Source organism: Branchiostoma lanceolatum, chromosome 4 (assembly GCF_035083965.1).
Source record: "Branchiostoma lanceolatum isolate klBraLanc5 chromosome 4, klBraLanc5.hap2, whole genome shotgun sequence".
NCBI lineage: Eukaryota > Metazoa > Chordata > Leptocardii > Amphioxiformes > Branchiostomatidae > Branchiostoma > Branchiostoma lanceolatum.
The window spans coordinates 9056220-9079058 of NC_089725.1; the positions used below are offsets into that span (position 1 = coordinate 9056220).

The 22839-nt window shown below is 39.4% G+C and overlaps 2 protein-coding genes across 9 annotated transcripts in view; one reads left to right on the plus strand and one right to left on the minus strand.

Annotated features, from left to right (window-relative positions):
* LOC136432447 (alpha-(1,6)-fucosyltransferase-like) overlaps window positions 1-16444 on the minus strand; it is a 29233-nt gene extending 12789 nt beyond the window's left edge. The window contains exons 1-3 of one of the 2 annotated variants that reach the window (XM_066423742.1): window positions 16267-16444; window positions 4711-4988; window positions 362-483 (exon numbers count right to left, since the gene is read on the minus strand). In XM_066423742.1, coding sequence (XP_066279839.1) covers window positions 362-483; window positions 4711-4901 — 313 coding nt within the window. In that variant the 5' untranslated portion in view covers window positions 4902-4988; window positions 16267-16444. Of the gene's footprint in view, window positions 1-361; window positions 484-4710; window positions 4989-9997; window positions 10179-16266 lie in introns of those variants that run through there. The other variant, XM_066423743.1, reaches the window with a different exon arrangement.
* Window positions 16445-18138: 1694 nt separating this feature from the next.
* LOC136432448 (protein max-like) lies at window positions 18139-22839 on the plus strand. 7 transcript variants are annotated; one of them, XM_066423745.1, is made up of 6 exons: window positions 18140-18272; window positions 18366-18416; window positions 20148-20255; window positions 20835-20867; window positions 21575-21698; window positions 22098-22839. In XM_066423745.1, exons 1-6 carry the CDS (start codon window positions 18234-18236, stop codon window positions 22274-22276), a joined length of 534 nt encoding a protein of 177 aa, XP_066279842.1. In that variant the 5' UTR covers window positions 18140-18233; the 3' UTR covers window positions 22277-22839. The 7 variants fall into 7 exon arrangements, with proteins under 7 accessions (XP_066279846.1, XP_066279845.1, XP_066279847.1 ...); XM_066423744.1 differs by having other exon boundaries at window positions 21572-21698; window positions 22098-22390; XM_066423749.1 differs by lacking the exon at window positions 18366-18416 and having other exon boundaries at window positions 18139-18272.

Below are 22839 nucleotides of genomic sequence, written 5' to 3' on the forward strand. Positions count from 1 at the left end.
GTAGAACCAGATGTTATTCAGACATAACAGTCCAGGTCATGGAAGAGGCTAGTAATTTACAGGGAGGTATTACTTTTGGAGATACTCGTTTTTTGCAGTTGTATATTTTGCTATATGCTAGTTTGTTGATTACACAGAGTGTAATTTATTAGCTATGACTTTGTTTTCGGTTACATCAGAAACAACACCTCAAGTAGGGTACCTGTTGATTATACAAAGCTGACACACAATACATTGCATGTTTCGTAATGCATAACGTGTGTTGCACCACAATACATGTACCACAAATCTTTGTGTTGTTTAATTGTGTTGTTTGAATACAAATAGAGTCAAATTCAAGCTCAGGTCAAAGTTGACCTACCTTGTTGTTTATTACTGTTGGCATCACTCTCACATTTGGCCAGTTGTTCCTGTAGAAGTGACACTCTGTCCACGTCCTGAGACATCTGCACCTGGTCGTTGTGTAAGTCACGAGCAGACACCCTGGAGGTTTGGGGGACAACAGTCGACACTATTTTAAACAGGAACCAACAGAAGTATACTACTTCTACTTGCTCTTTCGAATTCCCCAGACTCAAGAATCGGTGAGAAGGAAGATTTCAGAACGTATTCTGTGATATACTGTCTTCTTTTTTTGTCATCCTCAATTGAGGTGAAGCATGATGCTTTTTCAAGTTGTTTGTGGCAAAATGCGGCTTTGCTACAGCTCATGTTTATAGCCAAGCACACCAGATCACTGCTACTCTTCTTGATAAGTGTGTTGGGTTCGTTTACATGCAAATGTTTCAAGCTCCCTCAAACATGGGGGTGTCTGCTTTAAGTCGCCATCCTAAATGATGAATGCAATGATCCCCTTTCAGTTTGTCCCTGTAGCAGGAGCTGATCCTGGGATCGAATCCCACCCATGGATCCACGGAATTCGATCCATATGGCAAAACAGTGGGCTGGCGCTACCTCTTGCACCATGGGGACATGAAACGAGTTAGAACATATGATATCTGTAAGCAATTGGGTGACTTTTACAAATAGAACCCGGACATTCAACTGCATTTTATATCCATTCGGAGTTGGTGCAGTCTGCTGAGTGCATCCTTACCATACTACTGTAAATGCAGAAATGTTCGCAGGGATTTTATTTCACGGTAGAGATAAAATGGAGTGTTTGCAGTGGTGTTAAGTTTGCGTTTGAACCAATAGTAGCACTACAGTCAAATAATGGAAAGTAACACTTTTCGACATGGTTTTAAGTTTGCTGTGAAGAGTTCACATAAAAGGACCGCAAATATTTCTGCATTTACAGTTTTACTAGGCAGGTTTTACACTCATGCAGTCCTGTGGATTTAAACATTACATTTTATTTCATGAACATATCTTATGTCGATAAAGGTTATAGACTTCCAGGTAATAACATACCCCAAATAGCATTTGCTCAAGCAACTGGATTATGATTAAGGAAACGGTCAGACGTTTCAAATAGCACCCGCTACTTTTCGTCAGTGACACTGAGCAAGATTTGTTAGCAGGTTTTTAACCACGAACTACGATAGACAGATCGTTCTGAGGGGCACAGGCTAAAAGTAGTGGATGCTACTTGAAACATCTAACCGTTTCCAAAGCATATCCAGTTGCTTGAGTAACTGTTATTTGGCATAACACATCTTACATGTATCTTGTATTAGTTTCAATAGCTTTTTTCTTGAATCTAAGTAAGATTACAGTGTAAGATAACAGTTACTGTATTGTACATAACTTTTAAGAGGATAAGCCGAACAGATTATTATAATTCTTACCATCGGGACACACCAGTGTTCTCGCCAGCGCCCGTCCTCCCGTCATTTGACGGGTTTTTGTCGCTCATGACGGACAAAATTTTTGCCCAACCCGTCATTTTTAATGGACAAAAATCGGTGTGTAAAGATATTTAGACCCTTGTTTAGACAGAGATTAGAATTTTGCAAAAACTCCAGAGGATCAGCGAAAGTTCGCGACGAGGGCGATCGCGATCTAGATCATTTCTAACGTCCGCCGGCGACAACCCCAGCAACATACAGAGAGCGCCGTGGTGGTTGCTAGTAATATTTGGTGACCGCCGAAAACTCGGCGTCATACGCCGCCCTCCCCACTACAGTTTTGGCCGGTCGCATCAGGCTGACGTTTATTTCTGTTTTGTCCCTCTCCGTTCACCGTCAGTTATTGTCATCATCAAAGAGGCCTTAAAATTCAGAAATATTCCTATAGCTATCAGGCTTTCTATAGTCTGTGTAAACATCATTAAAGTTTCAAGCCGCGGCGGCTGAGTTACATGCACTTTCTTCCCGCAAGAAATGGTAAACAGGATCAGATATTTAATTCGCCAATCACAGCGCACGTAGCCGTCGCGTCAAGAAAAAACGACCAATGACATGCGAGTCTCGCTACTCGCGAGATTTCAGCTAAGCGTAAATCTGCGAGATGTTAGGGGAATGGCGGGGATCGCAAAGATCGCACGACAAACTGCGGCGGTTGGAAGACTTGAATCGACAACTTTTGAACACATTCAGTGCAGTTACCTGAGAAATTAACCGTGGAAAACATGGGAGAAAAAAGTGAACGTCTTTAGGCCGAAATTATGGCGTTCTTTCTCAAAGTAGGGTGTCAAATTCCTCTTTATGTTCAATAATTACAGGGAGCATACGGGACAAGTGTTGAAAAATTGTGTTTTATTTTTGCCGATTTATTTTGCGTGTATTTTTTGTAAGACGTAGATACGTAATAAAGTTTTGTTGTGTTAAACTTTATTTTATATGCCGATTGTATACAACAAAGAAGTGTAGCTTGTATATGAACATTCGATCTTACCGCGATGACGGCACGCCTCCCCCCAAAATCAAGCCTGAAACCCGTAATTTTTCACATCATTAAACTAAGCTTATTCTACCAGGAAATTTGCCCCTCAAAATGCAGGAAATAGCGTTTCAGAGGGTCTAGATTCCAAAATTTTCCGGGGGAGAATACCCCCGGACCCCCCTAGAATGGTCACGCCTCCGGCGCGACGCCTCGCGCCTTCGGCGCTCGATATGTTCTTCCCTCAAAAAAAATTGAAATGACGGGTAAAAATTTCAGGCTGGCGAGAACACTGGGACACACAGATATTGCAAATCATGTAACTGTGATTTGTCAGTGATTCAAATTCAATACTTGTTGTTTTTATATCATATATCTATCATAATGGCTTTATTCTTGAATCTAAGATAACATTATTGTACATAGTAACTTTTAAGCCAAATTGCTAAATCATAATTTTAGTAATGGGACACACAAATCAATTTCAAATTTGTTCAATTCTTTTTTTTTTCTTCAAATATTGAAAATCATGTAATTGTGATTTGTCAATGATTCAATCTCTTGTTGTTCTGACATGTAGTGACAAATAGTCTTCACATCCAACAGGCGAAAAGAATTATCTCATGGAACAATTACTACAACAATACATGGAACAAATCCCAACATGATGGGGAAAAAGTCATTTCCACCTGAACCTAATCTACAGAGCCCTATAGGTCACCTGAATTATAGCAGCAAACATGCGAGCAAATTACACCTGGCGTTTATTGCGGGCCCTCTGTTGACCCGGGGATACAAAAGGGTCTTTAAATATTTATATGCCCAATTCCTGGCAGGATTTATCCATGTCCTAAATCAATTCATTTTGCAGCTGCTACATGTACAAATCTGCTTAGAGATTAAGAATTAATAAGATATAAAGCAGCTTTTGAATGCACTTTGGTACAGACTGAGACTCTGGGTCAGTGACTTACTTCTTCTAATCTTACTGTATGTCATACCTGGACTGCAAAAACGTTTGACAAGGGTGTTCCGCATCGTGTGATAATTTTCTGTATCACATGGGGTTCTACTTTTATCACACGGGCTTCCATAGAATATTTAAAATGCATTTAGATTAGAGTGCGCTGAGTGCGCTGCTGTCGAAAATTCGAAAACTGGATTCGTTTGTTGGAATTGCAGCTGTTACAATTTTTTGTTCGAGGACACTTGAACTTTTCTCAACTTCTGGCACATTTCGCATTGAATTGCATGTTTTCTCAGGTGGGTATGACATAAATAAAATACAACAAGGTGTATTCCTCATCACCCTCGGGCGTCAGGCGATACGGCCCGCAGTTGGGCCGGTACCTCGGGCGATACGGAATACAACGTGTTGTATTCTATATTTACAACTTGCTTTGAAGACGACACATGTACATATATAATTCAAATAAAAATTTCCCTTCAAATCGCATGTCTCTTACCTCTGCTGTAGTATCTATAATATTAATGAGCTTTTTGACACCTTTTGTTCATATGCTACAGGTCAAGTAAATATTCAATAAATTTCTTTATTTACTAAAATGTCATTATAAACTCTACTGTATTTGCAATTACAAATATCCTTCCTTACAAAAGTTTAAAGATCAGTACATGAATCATATTCACAGACAATCTGACCTGCTGTCATACCAGTACTCTACAGTACAAACTCTACAGTAAATGGAAAGAAAACTCTAAGTGGTGGGTTTAAGTCTCCAGTGAAGTGGTCACAGCGAAAATCGCAGACATAAAACCACCATGTAAATTTCGAGAATTACAGTACCTGAGCTCGTATTGCTTATAATGGTCACAGTGAAAATCGCAGACATAAAACCACCACGTAAATTTCGAGAATTACAGTACCTGAGCTCGTCTGCCATTCGCCTGAGTTCCTCGTTCTGCTGCTTCATCTTCTCCAGCTCAGCAAGCGCCCGCGAGAGGTCGTGCGACGACTTGGTGGTGGGGTCTCCCGTGTAGAAGTTGCCGAGCATGTAGACAAGAAGCAGCAGCCAGAGGGCAAGGGTCAGGAGCAGGAACTTCATCATGGTTCCCATGGTTACGCTTGGGTGGAAGATCCCTCGGTTGGCCCCGGACACAAGGATGACGTGTCCTCAATTCCTACTTCCTAATCCTTTCATTACCTGCAGAGAACATGTAAGAAGTAAGATATGAGATATCAAAAGAAGAAGTGCCACTGCAGTACCGTAACAAGCCGCTAGGGCTTAAAATCTAATCTCTTCCAAGACCTACCCACGTACTAAGTATCAAATTACAATCCATCCAGGCCTTCTCGAGTTATGCAGCTCATCCACAGTCACACACACACATACACACCCACAAACGCTAATCTTCTTGGCAAAGGTAACAAAAAATGTCGGTGAAGCTTACACATCCTGGTAATAAGATATACAATACAAAAGTTACACAAGCAACTGGATGTTTTGTATACAATACTTGAGTCATCCAAAATGTATTGTTAAGGGTACACAGTCATTTGCTTTACTCACGCAGCCTAGTAAGAGTTGCATTTTGTTTAATTTTTTTAAGCAAATGCTGTAAATTCAATAATGGCAAAATATATACTGTGGCCAACAGTGCCTTCTTTATTGTATCCAGGGTCCCAGAGAATAGGGTGAAACTTAGAGAACAAAGCTTATAATTAGGTAGGGAAATCTAGACATAAGCTGTTAAGTACATATCCAAACACATACATACAAACACACAGTCATACACATACACATACACACACACACACACACACATACTTACCTCACAAATGCAAACACAAACACACACACACATACGTGTGTACACATGTACACAAACAAAACCTGTAGCTTTCTGGTGACCCTAACTAAGGTTTGGTGACCAACACACAAACGCTGCCCAAAATGTAATAAAACACTTCTTTTGTTACAGTACCAAAATCTACCCTCCTCTCTATCACGAGAGGTACTACATGTATTTGGATGCTACCTGTAATGTCTGACCATCTCCAATATCCATCCAGTTGCTCGAGTAACTCTTACCTTGCAGCTTGCGTATATCATTACCTAGATGTCTAATAAAACACTTCTTTTGTATCAAAATCTACCCTCCTCTCTATCACCTAGTGTGTGTCACCAACGAAAGGTATTGGATGCAACCTGAAAGGACTCTGACTATCTCCAAAATCTATCCAGTTGTTCCAGTAACTCTTACGTTGCGGCTTGCGTATATTATTACCCAGATGTCTAATAAAACACTTCTTTTGTACCAAAATCCACCCTCGTCTCTGTCACCGACAGTGTGTCGCCGACAAGAGGTATTGGATGCTGCCTGGAACGTCTGACTATCTCCGAAATCTATCCAGTAAGTTGCTTGAGTAACTCTTACCTTGCGGCTTGCGTATATTATTACCTAGACGTCTAATAGTAATAAAATACTTCTTTTGTACCTACCCTCCTCTCTAACACCGACAGTGTGCCACCGACGAAAGGTATATTGGATGCTACCTGAAACGTCTGACCATCTATCCAGTTGTTCCAGTAACTCTTTCGTTGCGGCTTGCGTATATCATTACCTAGATGTTTAACCTTCATCGACGAACCTCCTCTTGGATTGGAAATACCTGACACAGCTACATATAATTGTAATATACGATATTGTTCCCAGTTTACCAATTTTTGTCTGGAAGTGGACAGATGTGCCCTGACTCACCTAATAAAGGTGCACCTTTGTAGATCTCTGACCTGACCTCTCACCACATCATGGCTTCTGGCCAAGTCTGTCTATAATATCAATAATGTGGACTTGATCTTTCTACAGCACATGTAAGACCATTATTAGATAGGTTGCCAATGCCCTATAGATGAGGGTGTTTTCAATTGAAAGGAGATTGCGAGGGTGCAACGGATTGAATGGCCTTTATCGCTTAATTGCCTGGGCAGCTCAGAAAATTACAAGAAAGCTACTGTAATTGATCAATTTTTGCGGGGACTTAATTTCATGCGTGTGGGGGGAGAAGGTCTCTACTGTAGTGTTCTGAATTAACTGTTAAAACAATTTCCAATAGCCTTTATCACTTAATTGCCTGGGCAGCTCAGAAAATTACAAGGAAGCTACAGTAGATTGATTAATTTTTGCGGGGACTTAATTTCATGTGTGTGTGGGGGGGAGAGGTCTCTGTAGTGTTTTGAATTGACTGTTGAATCTGTTGAACAATTACTATATCATACATTAAATACAAATTCATGATTTTCACAGTAAGAGATGATCGTGAAAATTGTGAAAATAAAACCATTGCTAACATTTCAAGATTTACGGTATATAGGAAGAAAAACAGGAATTGTGCACTAAAATTCAGAGCTATTCCCGAAGTATCGGGTCAGACGTATAATCCCTACAAGTAACTATGAAAACTGAAAAAAAAATTCTTTACCTGAACTTGAATGATACCACTTGCCTTCCACGTTTTTCTGCATGCATCTGTATGTACCACTACGCAGGAACGCCTACCATGTTATGCTACCCTTTCAGCATGACTGACAATGGAAATATTGATGTTACGGCTATTTAAGGGCACGTGACAGCCTGGATTGTCCACCTGCCACAAAACTGATTGAAAAGGAAGACAAAAGAGGGGTGCAAGACCTTTACACGACAGAGCCTGTAGAACTGTTTCCATTTGTGAGAATGTTGCATTCACTTCCTCTTTAATCCAACAATCCTTTCAAACTCTTGAAAGGTAACGGTTTTCGTTGCGTTTCAAAAACCATTGAAAATACCATTACATGTACATTGCTCACTTCTCAGTGCTTGTGGAATTTGTAGAGTATCTTTAAGTATAACACTGGGAAGCGAAATGCGGCCAAAAACCCTCGTTCAAATCATGGTATACTGTAAATGTAGAAATGTTCGTGGTGGTTTTAACTTTTATGTCCGCGAACTTAAAACCATTTTTGTTCGATACTGTAGCAGTTATGTGACTATAGCGCTACCGCAAACTTAAAACCACCGCGAACACTCCATTTTCGCCTTAGCGCGAAATAAAAACCATGCGAACTTAAATGTATTTTACGGTACCCTGAAATACTATGATGACTACGGATATTGAAAAATAATGACACAATAGCAAACTGACAAACTGTTCTTTATCTCTAATGATTTCATGCTAGCTATCTTTTGTTTTGGGCATTTAAAAGTGAGGTACATGTATAACTATAAAGCAGTGGCCATTATGATGTTTGTTTATTTGTTTGTTTATAACCAACAATGATGGCCACAGATTCTATTTTCTCACTCTTCCTTGTCATCTAAAATGACGCAGCATCATCGTCTAGAAATTATATCAGTCTGCAACGTAAAAATTCCAATGATATCAGCCATGGTTCAACAGCATAAAACAATCAATCAAATTCATGTTATTTCGAAATAAAAATCAATAATAGCACAAATCACACCTGCTCCCTCGGAAACCCGACTTAACCTTAAAAACATGTGACCTGAAAACAGGACTGACTCCCTGTCATACAGAGTTGGAGATTTTATGATCTTGTCTCGATGGCCTAAAATGATGATACAGCAGGTTAAGGTTACAATATCAGATTTCAGGCTAGAAACAGGTTTTTTCAGCATACATCCACTCAGGTAATAGGCGTTAAATCATTCGTTTGTTCTTTCGTTCAGACCCTTGTAGTGTCTACTGGCACATAGGGCAGCAAGTTTTCAAGCTGTTTCAGTAGCAGGGTATATTTTTATTTGGGGGGGGGGGGGGGTTGCTAGCCCTTCCTCTTTAACGTGCTCCTCGAGTACGGGAACCCCCATTTTTACGTCCCTTCCTAAATATATCAAAAATAAACCTGCATCCAACAAGTAATTTCTGCACCATTCTGATAAAAATGAAGATTTTATGAAGTATGGATCAAACTAAAAACTTAAGAAACCATTTTGATTCTTCATTTTTTATTTCAGAGATGGCAAAATTACGGCCAAAAAAATCTATTATGACTAAATACCCAATACATGACCTGGTTAAGGTTAGGTGCAGATAGACATAAAGAAATCCTTCACAACTATAGTTCTACCTGGACTAACATGCATTTCCAGGTGGCATTTTGAGCCATAGATGGATGCAAGGGTTGTTACCTTCATCTGTTGTCATCTCAGTTCAGAAAAAAATCATTAAAAATTCACAAAACACTTTCTCCACTGACAGAAAATAAGATAGATATCTGCAGGACAAGAGTCTGGTATTGGAGTCAAATTCCAATCATTGCTAGTTTCCAAGGTACAAGTAGATAAAGCACTTCAATTTACAATCATTATGGATCCACAGTGCTTCAAAATGGCAAACATCATCTGGGCTGACTACACTACACTCTCCTGTCATTTCCTTTCATCATCTACTTGCCTAATTGCCACTTCAAAAACTATGCAGAGATGCTATAAATATCTTTGACGCAAATGCTCTATAATTCATGTTGATACAAGATATTGAATTCCTATCTACAACACCAAAGAAACAGTATTTAATGTTATGCAAATGACTGGAATATGCCCCTTTTCACTAGAGGCTCAACTGCAACTATTGAGCGACTCAAAATTTGAAATCTACTACGTTAAAAAAAGTGAGCTTGAACCAGTTAGCTGACTGAAGTATCTACAGTTACATAATGTAATGGGGAAATTCCCCTAGCTCTTTTCCGTTTTCGCCAAGTACAACAAACAGTGGACCACGGCTTAACATCCCGTCCTAAGGACTGCAACCCTTTCCAGTAGCGTATATGTCGACACAACCGGAATTCGAACTCACTGCTTCTTGGTCTAGAGGCATGGGTCCCTAATAGGGCTGTCTCCAGGACCCGTAACCCGAAATTTCCTTGTTCAGTGGGACAGAAAAAATTTCGGCCAAATACTCCCATCCATCAAAAAAATCTGGACTTCATGACATATAATTTTCATAAGCTTAAAACGACAGATTTAACAACTAAAATCATCAACATTGGTTCCCAAAGAATGAATGGAACGGAAAAAATTAAAAGCTGGGGATGGGCCTGGTTGTTAACCACTGGACTAAGCACACTACTACATAATGATACTGATAGTGATAATACATGATTGTATAGTCTACATGTACATACACATAATATAATGTAACATTACACCATACCTCTTCCTGCGAGATTCCCACACCACTCCTGACTGCCAATACCACCCCAGGGATGATGAACATCACAATTCTACAAGCACCATTTCTGTCCCCACTCGGATGAAACGGTGACGTCAAGGGGGAAAATTCGAAAGGTACGGTCCACCAAGTGACAAATGGATTTCCTTGCCTGGGTACAAGTAATTTCCCACTGGTTTGTGGCCGCAACCAACAATATAACAGCTGCCATTGGATGTACATATCTTTACATGCATTTTCAGTTACACTAAAGACTTATGTCATTAATCTATTCAAAGTTAAGAACTGTGTATTTTCATAACCTTAAAATGACAACCGTAGTTAAAAAGAATTGTTTCTTTGGAGTTTTATATGAATTTAAAAATTTGCATAAAAACTGCATTGAAATTACAACTAGAGAATTTACATAGAGGGACGCCAGGCAACATACACATGTAAGCTGATGCTGTCAACCACACATCATTACAAGCACGTTCAATACAACTCTAGAACACTACATGGGATCCATAGATACAACATTAAAAAAAAAAAAAATCACAGATCTAGATTTAAGGTGGGAATGTCAATCCCTGTACAATTGAATCTGAAATATCCCCTACTTGTACTGATGCAAATACCCAATTTGTTCTGTTTAACAAATAATGAAATTGATGTGGAGAATGTCGTGATTAATAAATAATGTAGTAAGGAGATTGACTATGCCGACAATTTATCATTTTGAGGCGGAAAATTGGATGTAAGACGGACAATGTTCACTTTGGAAAGGCCATACCTCCCTCTCTGTATGTCTGGTTCGATATTCTGCTGTTAAAACAAACTAGGAATAACAATAACAGCTTACAAATGCTCTTCACCTAGTTTTACAAGCCCCATGATTTATGGGTACAACACAGCAATTATGTTTACCAAATAAGGTGCATCATCTAATATGTGCAAGCACGTCTATATACTGTAAATGCAGAAATGTTTGCGGTGGTTTTATATTCGCATTTTTTTGCGGCAACCGTTTCACCGCGAACTTAAAGCCACCACAAACATTTTTGTCCAATACTGTAGCAATATGTGACTATAGCACTGCCGTGAACTTAAAACAACGCGAACACTCCATTTTCGCCTTAGCGCGAAATAAAAACCATGTGAACTTAAATGCATTTACAGTAACCGACGCAAAACCGGGTAGCGAATGAGTGTGTGTGTGGCTTGACATTGTACCTCTCAGACTGGTAACATTTGGTGCCATCCCAAACAGATGGGGAAAAGAAAAAAACCTTGCCAACTCCAATTTTCTACTACTACTAGTAACTACATGTAGTTGCAAATATTTCAAGGGAAAAAATTGTATTTTTGTTAGTACATCATATAGTTAGTATTTAAATCTGGATTCCAAGTAGGGCTGTCTCCGGCTTTAGATTCTTTTCCATCCCGATTAGTAGCCACTGTAAATTCATTTAAATCTGGGGTGACTTAATTTTGTGGTGGGGGGGAAAAGGAGCGCTAGCTGTTTGCAGACCCGCCGGTATCCCCGTGTTTAACTTTGCGGTTGAAACAACTGTAGCGCCACAATGCCAACACATGTTCGCTGTGTGCTGTGAGTGTGACTTGATTTGCACATGTAATGCTATCTATTTGCAAGAACCTGTACAAAATGCTTGAACGGTCTACTGGTTTTAATACAACAATATATATACACTGTGTGAGCTATTAACCCTAGTCCTGCTACGCCCGGCAATTGCCGGGTTGTACATTATTGTTCTGTATGCTAGCCCAGACAATTGCTGGGTTGGGAATATTTCTACAATGCGCTAGTTGCACCCGCGCGGTTGTTGTACAGCGTGGTAACTAAAATTGAGCAATATCAAACGAGTACCCTTTCTTTCAAATTTTTCTGCGCACTTCAGCAGTGGGGGTATATTTTTGCTCTGGAACTCTAGCAGGACAAGGGAAATTATAGACATGCAAGTGTTATAAATGACAGGACACGTTGTACTTGGGCTTATTCAGCCACTGAAACCACATGCGGGCTTGAATTAAGTTCTAAACAGGAACATGCGGCTACAGCGTCTTTTCTGAAGATACAGCGTGAGTGTGTACGGTTGGCTTGAGGTTGCCCACTATTTTGCCTATAGACATGTAGTTACTTGTTGTAGAGTTCACATTGGTTAAGTGGCAAACCTACAACTTCTGTCTGTTGGGACAGCTGGTAGAGGTGTTGAAACACTAGCTGTCTCATCTATGGAAGGAATCCTTCCCAGACAAACAAGAAGTTGTGTTATGAGGAACCAGGATTCATTCCACATGTTCCAAACTTGAACCTGGCTCCGTTCCATGTACATGTCCCACGAACACAAATCAAATCTACTGAGTATCTAAACTTCTCTCCATGCAGAAGTTTATAGGCCTCAGCTTGTTTTGGACGTCTTTTTAAATGTTTTTATCGTGCCTTCCTTATTTTGTCAGGTTTTCCTTTTGTCTGCCAGCCAAAGATAACACTTGACAACATATACAGCCGATGAAAAGGCCTAAAAAACGTGTCCAAAACAAGTTTTTAGGTGTTTTTATCTGGCTTTCTGTTTTGTCAGGTTTTGTTTTTGGCTAGCAGACAAAAAGAAAACCAGACAAAATAGAAAGCCTGATAAAATGCCTAAAAAGACGTCCAAAACAAGCTAGCTGGAGCCTAACTTACTGCCCTAACCTCTGCATGGAGAGTACAAATCTACTGCTGATATAGTATTAGATCATTGTCGAACAACTTATAAGAGCTTCAGCCTGTCTATAGCTGCCTATAAAGACAGCACTTGGCTTGACTCAAGGCACACAATAAATACAGTACAGTGCATTAAGCCAAAGAAGTTTGCAGTACAAGCATTTTAAGCCATCAATTCCTATTTGGATATAGGAACTAATCTCCAAGCAGATCACTATGGTGGCATGACACTATCCATGGGCCAAACAGTATCCAGCCGGCTAGCCGCAAGGGAGTTTAGTAGTTGTACTAGAAAATGTACTAGCAAGGAGGTTATATTACATAACCTTCTTGGTACTAGTAGGAACAACATTCTTTCAGGTCAAGGACAACATAAATAGGGTCTGTGTTGGCTGTTGGGGGAAAAGTAAACTGTATCAAATTTGAGAGAATCCGAGAACAGTTAGAATTTTGGGTAAACCAATTGCTAGATGTACACTGTACATTTGGAGTAAGCCACGTGAAACGCAACCGTTTGTTCAGCTATCTGCCTGAGGGGTTTCTGTCTCACCTGACTGAAAGCTAATCGTCCTGAAAATCATTCAAGCTTCCTACAACATGTACAACCTTACAGTTACAGTAACACCATAATAAAAAGTCAGGTAATACTCAAACACTTCTGCTAAATACACACCTTTGTCCAAATAATACATTCTATGCAAAATTATGAAAATGTAATGGCTTGTAATAATAAATTATTTCTAGTTTGGCAAGGAGCTCTAATGAGGGTAGTTGTCCTATCTTGCAATGGATCATACTACAAGCTCACAATGCATATCTTGTAACACTTTATGCCAAGATACTCTCCAAGCAGAGGTTAAGCTCCAGCTTGTTTTGGATGTCTTTTTAGGTGTTTTTGTTAGTCTTTCTCTTTTGCCACGTTTTCTTTTTGTCTGTCAGCCAAGCTGGAAAACTTGACAAAATAGAAAGCCAGATAAAAACACTTGAAATACGTGCAAAACAAGCCAAAGACTAACCCCTGCTTGGAGTGTGTGCCAAAAGACCTCCAAGAAGTGTATGTTTTTCTTAATTTTATTCTAAACAATCATGAAAAGGCACCTGCTTGTAATACTTTTACCTTGGCAGGGAGCTCTGCTAAGGGGCAAATGGCCTTCTTAGCCTAACAATGGATCATACTAACAGAAGTCCCTTCTTACTCTTAGTTCATACAAGGAGGTTTCTATATAAAACCTCCTTGGTTCATACATGCACTAACAGAAATCCCATACAACTTTGGATTATACTATACTTAGTATAGAAATTCTTTTTACAATCCTGGATCCAGATCATTTCGTTAATCTGGCCTAAACCCACCTATATGAAAATCACTTTCACAGAAAAATCAACCGACCAAACTTGCCAACAAACAATCAGGGCATTATTAAGATGAAACCAGAAGAAAAGATATAAAGCCTTTTGTCCATTTCTGGTCACTAGGGGTGGATACCGGTTCAGCTTAATAAGATCCAAGTCCAAGTTTAGGTCCAAAGATTTAGGTTCAGGTCCGGACCTGAACCTGGACCTGATCCTGTCCAGTTGATGTTTTGTTTTATTAGAACAATATTAAGCATAGAGAATTAATACTGACACACACGACTATAAAAGTTCTTAGTGAGAAGAATTTTCAAGATAAACCAGTGTTTGATATTTGAATGTTACACTTAGTTCAAATGCCTTTTCTGTCAGAGGGGAGACTCTAAACACTTTTTATCAAACAAAATAGAAAAATATATTTGCACTTTGTTCAGGTTTTTTTTGGACTCAGGTTTTTGGCTTTCAGGTTTTTTGGACTCGGTTCTTGGATGTTATAAAGGTCCGAATCAGGTCCAGCGAACCGGTATCCACCCCTACTGGTCACTCTTTAACTTCTACATCACCTGTATACAGTATTACTGCAACTGCACAGTCTCTCACCACTGTGTCCAACAACAGTTCTTGACTACACAGAATATGCAACAGTTCTCTTGAGATCTCCTACCTTACCTCTTCAGTACACCTGTATTAACAGTACCTCACCTGATTTACATCATGACATAGCCATGATGTAAAGTTGTATCGTATTCTCAATCTCAATTACCATTTCTTTAGAAATAGACAAAAAAAATGACGCAAACTCCTTAGTCTGTCTAATTCAGGAAATTAAAACATGAAATTAGATGGTCACCAGGTCATCAAAATTACAATTTGCTCACTGATATCAAAAAAGCTTTTAGAAAAACAGTTGATATGAGCTTCCACCAGAAACAGTTAAACTGTCAAGCAGACATTACTTGCTCAAACTTGATAATGACCACACAACTTGTAAATGAGGTGGTTTCACAAGATTGGTATTGTTATGCCATTATTTCACACCAAGTTAATTAGATTATCCATTGAGGTAGACATTCAGGATGGGACCCAACTGGAAGTCATCTGTTACCGGTGACAGGTTAACTGTTTTGCTAATAAGGTAATTAGCCCGCCTATTGTGGTAAAGCCTGGGGCGCAGTTACCTGGAATTGGTCACAGGTAAATGCACACGCACCATCCTAATAGTCACGAATATATTACGAGTCTAGTCATGCAATGGTGGAACATTGCTAACATGGTTATTCATGAGAGAAAGTGGATTATACATAACTTATTGCATTTTTATCAAAAACTTAATAACAGTGTTTTCCTTGACCCCATGACCCAAATCCTCGATTTCTTAGAACTAAAATTTTCATAACTCCCCAATGGTAGATCACAGAAAGATGAATTAAAAACCATTTCATCTGTCAGAAACAGTCCTATCTAAGGATCAATAGCCTAGGATGCAAGATAATCATAAACCTGAACCCCCTACAAAATGTATTATGAGGCACTTATTTATCATGCTAATGTCTATAAACAAAAGACTCGGGATTAGAATTATAAGACAAGTACCTGAGACATTGTGCTTGAAGATCTAAACTTGACCGCTGTAAAATTTAGCTCTAAACGTTTATGCACATGAGTACAGCGGCCGCGGGAGAATAGCCAAGTGTGCCACATGAACAGCTAAGGTCCCGTTATGAAATCTTTTGCCGGTTGAACCTCCTTGGTTGAACATATGTTATGCAAAACCAAGGAGGTATATTTTACGTGCAGCTGCTCAAACAAGTACAAAAACAACGTTAGCAACTCGGTGCAGCCTTAAAGTAACAATAAACAGTGTTTTGGGATCTTAATCGAAGTAAACATAAACAAACAGATAAAAGCACATAGCGGATCTGCAAACCAAAAAGTTACCGCAAATTTATTGTGTTAATCAAACGGGCCATATTAAACCGTGGTAGTTTTTTGTACGCATTCCTATGCACAGAGCTTATAGAAAGCATCTAGCTTGCTCACGCTTCCTTTAACGGTTGGCTGAAACATTTTAAACGATCGCAAACCTAAGCTGGCATGGCCTGGGATAAAAACACAAGGATGTCACGCTAACCTGCATAACGCTATACACCGTGTAAGAAATTATAATGGAGATGTTTAACGGCATTCAACCTACCTAGAAAGCCACCGTTTCCTTTCTTCTCTTCAAACAGTACTGCAGCCTTGAAGCTGAAGAAAGTCTCAAGGAGTGATCATCGCGGTTTTGCGGTTTCTTGAAGAGAAAAGACTGAAGAGTGGCAATCTTTTCCTCCTCTCACCCACTTCCGGTGATGCTGAGAGTTGAGCGGAAAGGGAGGGGATGCTGGGTAAAATTTAAGGGGAGGTCCGTTGTATATGTTGCGTCGACGTCACGTAATATGATCTCGGAAATCGATATATCATCTGACTGTCGATATGCCTCTTCGCTATTAGCCAGAAGGAAAGAAATTCAATGGTATAACATTTAGGGGAAAAAAAAGGATGAAACCGTGTTATGTTGTGATCAACTTTATTGCTCATTTTATTTATTCATATGATCTGCAATCAACAGACGAAGTTTTTTTTAATACGATCGAATTTCTGAACAAATTGCAGGATTTAAAAAAAAATAGGTATGATAATGATATCAGCCTCATTACTCACATGGGTACCTACTGGCTGAAATAATACAACCTGGTGAATTAACAATCCACACACAACAAACACAAATAGAATTTGAGATCACTTTCCTAACAGTGTTACGTCAACCTATGTGTAACGTCAACTGTATCAAATTCCCACCACTGTTAAAAGGTCTTAGAATTAACAGCTAATGTTGCAGACTTGAGTACTGTACTTGTAATATTTAATGTCCGTGCAGTCAGATCAGTGTTTAATTTTCTTCAGTTGACAGCAAGTTTGTCTGGCTTTCAGTTTTTCACCCTGCATTTAAAAGAAAGAAGAAGAAAAAATACATACGTTTCATAGCGCGAATTAGCAAATAATTAGACAACACTTTATTTGCACTCAGTAATGAACGATGTACATATTAACTTCGTTTCGACATTGATGATGTGATCATTTTGTGATGAAAGATTATAGATTATAGGGCGTGTATTAAAAAGCGGACAGCGGATGAAAACTACTTTCAAATGGACAACTGTGAGTCCCCCTAGCGACCATCATCAGATAGCATTCCTCTACCGCAAGTGAATGGTGATGAAATGACGGGAAAACGTCTTTCATCTGCATCTGAGACCGTGCCAAAAGAAATGATAATGCCACACTAATGTTGCTGTATACGTTTTATAGTTTTTTAATGTGTATATCATACTTGTGATTTTGTAAAATATTTGAATTGAATGTGGTTTCTCCATTGTACTTGGTTTTTCTTTGCAGAACACTTGCCAAGAGGTACTGTTTGGTCTGCAATGTCGTATGATCTCGTATGCAGGACTTTTTGCTTGATGCAGATCGCCCCTCCTGATCCGAGGCCCGATTGCAGGAGCACAGCTGTGATGCCACATGGTTTTTGAAAACAACAACATCATGTGGTAATTTGCATATAGCTAAGACTCATGTTGCCAGGTGAAAGGTCAAGAAATGGGTGTGATGTGTCCACCAGGTAAAGAAATAGTGCGCCGATTCATAAGGTTAGCAAAAGATAAGCTCTACACTAGAATATGAATGATATACATTTTTAATTGGAATACATCTTTTTGAATCCATTTTTCCTCAATATATCCGGCAATATCGCGTAAAAATAAACTAAGATCCCATTTCCTGCGCGTACCAATACACGTGGCAGATCGTGGTGTGACCGCGTGGCGATGTTTGGAATGATCGAAAGTTGTCTTGGGGAACTATATGTGGATCAATGGTATTAAAATACAGTATATTTGCAGCTATTAATAAAAATGTATACATTTTGATATTTCTACGCATTTCATTATATCTGGTAGTGATAATAAAGAGGTGTGTGTCAACAAGCGTCTGTCTATTGCCTAGAACATAAACAACACACCCCCACACAATTCTAGAAGTGGACAATTCCTACGGCCGCCATATGAGAAGACGGGAAAGGGGACGACTGATCGAAGGGCTTCGCCGAAAAATTCTGTCAAAATGAGCGACGACGAAAGGGATTTGGACGTGGATAGCGACGTAAGAATGTACCCTAACCGGTGTTTGGATTTTTAAGCCCAACTGCGCCGTGCTTGCTCAGATCTGGGTGTTAAGGTGGTGTTTTTGTTTCAGGATGATGGCGCGGGTGACGGGGCTGGCGGTGAGCGGAGCGGCATGACAGCGGTGGGTTGTTTTGCTTGTCACGTGGACTCAGACCTGCGTGCTGCTCAGGTCCCGAGCACGTAAACACACCCAGACAGGGTCCCGACTACTTTAGATCTCACCAAACTTGTTCAACCCCAACGCCGCTTATTTTCTAGCTACTAGATTCTTTGGGTACTGATTCTTGATTAAACGGTCTTGTAACGTTTATTTTTGGTGTGCGCCAAAATTTTGAGGGCTTGGAGTCTTGTAGTCGTTTCGGACCTTGTCCCGTGGGCAGGTCACGCAAATCCAGCCATGACATGTCAAAACACGCCCTAACCAGACTATTTAGTACTGATTCTCAGCTCAATCTAAATTATGATGGAAGCTGTCTCCACCCACCCCTATTATCTGGGATATAACGTCATTCTGTTGAACAATTATTATTTGTGGATGGGAGTTTTTCGTGAGACAGGGGACTTCCGTTCAATTAAATGTCGGGAGGACAAAATATCTCAGTCCAGTTGAACCGGGCCAGTAGAGAAATTGAGTGTGGAAAAGCCACCAAACCAGTTGATTCATGTGAAGACATGGTTTTTGAGTTGTTTTCTACCAACCTCATCTAAGATAGGGGGTGTAAACAATGACATCATAACATAACCATGGTCTACCTTGAAGTTTATCCCTTCGTTCAAGCCATGTCTAAGACCCTGTTTATACCAGGATTTTTTCATCCTGGTATGAACGGTCAAATCCAGGTCCAAGATCCTGATCCGCCGACTTAGCTTCGGGATCGATCCCGCATATTCGCGAATCCTGGTATGAACAGGGTCTGACCACTACATTCACTATCATAAATATGCATTTTTACATATGATTGTTGTCATACTTAAGTTTGAATTTCACACACAACCCACAACCAAAAAGAATGTGATATGCAACATAGATGCCAAGAAGTGTTGACGGTTACATGTAAAGCCCTAATGAATTTAGTACAAAGTACAACATATAAATCAATGACTATCATAAAAAGACAATGCAGAATTATACAAATATTAGACTGCAACCATACAGATCATTGGGTTACATAAAAAGTTACTGTATTTGGCATACGTAAGTATACCAAACTGGTCAGAATATCTGGCAAAATATTACTATTTACTTTTTAGTCCATATTGCTTTGAATTTGTGATGATCTGACATTGTGACAACATGGACAAATTTATGAATATATTTGCAACAAATTACTCCTGTTCTAGCCTTTTATGTCATTATACCTGCCTATTAAAATAACATGGTTGAAAGAACCTTGCCTTGGGCTTTTCAGCTACTGGAAAGTAGCAAGTCACTATTGACTGTTGAATACTGAAATATTACTGATACTTGAAGTGATATATTCAGAGATTGTTTTTTCAGTCATTATCTAGTTGTAGATTGAGTGTAAACACATGTACCTTATAATTATCTACATTTTCCTTTCAGTTAATTGTAAAGCTGGCTCAAAATCACTGGTGTTAAGGATATTATTGTGTCAAGTTTAGTATAAACATACAAGTCTATTTCATAGTAGTGCATGGGTCAGTGGAACTACATCACGTACATGTATATATGATTGATTTTACATGTTTTGAAAAATGATTTCGTCTGTTTTAAAGACTCTTATTGCAAGAAACAAGCCTGTGTTCTGTTGTTTTTCTGTTTTTGCTACAGATTTTGTTTGTCCCCGTTATGTGAGCTGCATACTGACACTGTTTTCTTGTTCTCTTCCAGGCGGACAAAAGGGCACACCACAATGCACTTGAGAGGCAAAGAAGGGACCACATAAAAAACAGTTTCAGTAGCCTTAGAGATGCTGTACCGGCCCTGCAGGGAGAAAAGGTCTGATATGTAAATGAAGACAGCCTCTTGAATAGGGAAACATGATCCTTTGATTCTTGCTCAGTTGTCTTGCTAAATCTGTCTGCTAACAGTAATAGCTACCATTCCACAAAGCAGAAATCCTCTGTGAAAGTTTACCCTTAGGATTAATGTCTTTGTTAAGGAGAATTAAAGCTTAGATATGGTTATCCTGGTCGGGAACTTAGTAAAAGTAGTCTTGCAACTGAAGCTGCTTGGTTGTGTGCATATTTGACATGCTCCCAAAGGGGGGGGATGTGGTGTGTCCAGTTTCCTGTGTTTTGCCAGCCATAGCTTTGTACACAAGCTTCGTACACAAATATGTGGGCTTCTGCATATCAGGTTGTAATTATGTATGCTAATGCAATAAGGCTTCTCTCTTAGACCTGATTTACACTAGGAAAATGTCTGGATGTCAACAACGGACGATCTAAGTTTTTACTTAATTTTAAACTTTTACTAGTATTTTCTGAGGTTGAGATAGCAATGATAAAGAGTGATAACAGGTAGGAAATATGCTAATGAACCATCTGACAATTTTACATTGCACTTCTTGCTCAGGATACTGCAGGGCAGACTGCGGCAAAACAAAAGGTGATGAAATCATCTTTAAGGATCTTTTTTTTTTTCTACCCAAAGTATTTTTGTAACATACTACTAATCTCCCTGTGATTTAACAGCAAATGTTGATTGGATTTGCTAATAATAATCGTGATTTAATGCTAGACTGAAGTGATTACTTACATATAGTCTGGGAAATAAATGGAGTTGATGTTAAAGGAAACCCAAGCAATATTATGGCCCGAAAATTGGATTTTGAAAGTCAATTTATTTTGTGATTTCCAGACATGATAAGTTCAAACAACACTATCACAATGTATAGCGATGTCCACAATGTAAAAATATGACATAGTTGACTTAAACTTAAAGTCGTCGCCAGGGTTTTTGTAGGCTCACGAAACTAAGGAGATCATCATAAGGCACGTTTTTGCACGGTTTTAAAATGCTCAAAGTATGAAATTATTACGGAAATATGCTGAACAGTGTTAGTAACTGTCACTAGCAAGAAGAATTCACATTTTTTTGTTTCCATTTTTTTGGCCTTGATATTGCTTTGATTGCCTTTAAGTACTTATACTTGTAGACGGGGGATGGGTTGAAAATTGAGAATGTGAGAGAAGCAGAAAAATTTCCCCTGCATGACAGAAGCCAGGTGCAATGAACTTGGATGGTCTTGCCCTAAAGCATCCTTGGCAGGAAGTTTGTCTTTGTCCTTGTGTTCATGATCCGTTTCTCAGCAGGCATCAAGAGCACAGATACTGAACAAAGCAACAGATTATATCCAGTACATGCGGCGCAAGAACCAGACGCACCAGCAGGACATAGACGACTTAAAGAAACAGAACGCACTCCTGGACCAGCAAGGTTAGACATCTGGAAAGTTCTTAAGAATTTTGACAAAAAGCTTGAACTACATTTACAATTGTTATGTTCAGGATATAATTGTAACACTATCGATCTCAACATCTCACGAAATGAGTGCTTGTGGATGAAGAAAAGACACAACTGGAAGGAAGTTGTGGTATAAGTGTGTGTATCTTCTCTGGGTTTCTGTAATAAACTGTAAATCTGGAAATGTCGTAGTGATTTTAAATTTTGCAGTTTTCATGGTGACTATGGCAAATGCACTTCACTTCATTCCAATGTATAATGTACTTCAGAACTTAACCACAAACTTGAAATACTGCAAAATTAAGTCGCAGTGAAAATAAAAGAATTTACAGTGTTACTGAGACCTCCATTGCCGCGTTTTTGTTTCCGCAGTCCGTGCCTTGGAGAAAGCGCGAGCGACGGGCAACCTCTCCACCGCACTCCTGAACGATGCCTCCTCCCTGGGGTTGAAAACGAGATCGGGGTCGGACAGTTCGGACTCCGACGACAACACCAACACTCACACTCAGGGTCAGCGGAAACGGCTCAAAACAGACAACAAGAAGAGCTGATAGAGTGCCAAGTATATGTCCTAAATGATAGAAAACTTCCACCAAGCTAGCGTCTTTAGCTTAGTCTCCAGCATTAGAGAGCATGTCGCTTGTATATCTAGCATTGTATTGAGTGTAAATAAGAGGTACATTAGGTGTGTCTTGAGCTGTATGTACTTGACTTTAAAAGGGTTGGTGACGTGAAAAAAAAGGGACACATCCTAGTATTATTGCTTAGCTACATGATTGCTTGTGTTTGTATCTTAGTGTGTATAGGGTTAGACAAGTTTCTGCCAGCATTTAGAAGAGGTAACAGATTATGCACAGTCGGTATGGTTAAGTCATGTTACCTCGATGATTGCAGCAAAATCTTTGAAACCAAGCTTTTGCACTCCACGTCACGATCACAAACACTGGTTACCAGAAGTGTATGTTTTAAATTGTCTTTGTGGGGTATCGATTAATGATGTTCACTGTCATTGTTGACCATGTTGTCAGCATGTTAACCTGGGCAAATTCAGACAGTCTTACAAACCAGATGTTGAAGTATTGTGAAATAGACTAAAATGGTACCGAAGCAAGTA

Coding starts and splice junctions, on each gene's coding strand:
- LOC136432448 (XM_066423744.1), top strand. CDS start 18,234: ATGAGCGACGACGAAAGGGATTTGGACGTGGATAGCGAC. Junction 20,256..20,834: donor CGGCCCTGCAGGGAGAAAAG/GTCTGATATGTA, acceptor CTTCTTGCTCAG/GATACTGCAGGGCAGACTGC. Junction 20,868..21,571: donor AGACTGCGGCAAAACAAAAG/GTGATGAAATCA, acceptor TCCGTTTCTCAG/CAGGCATCAAGAGCACAGAT.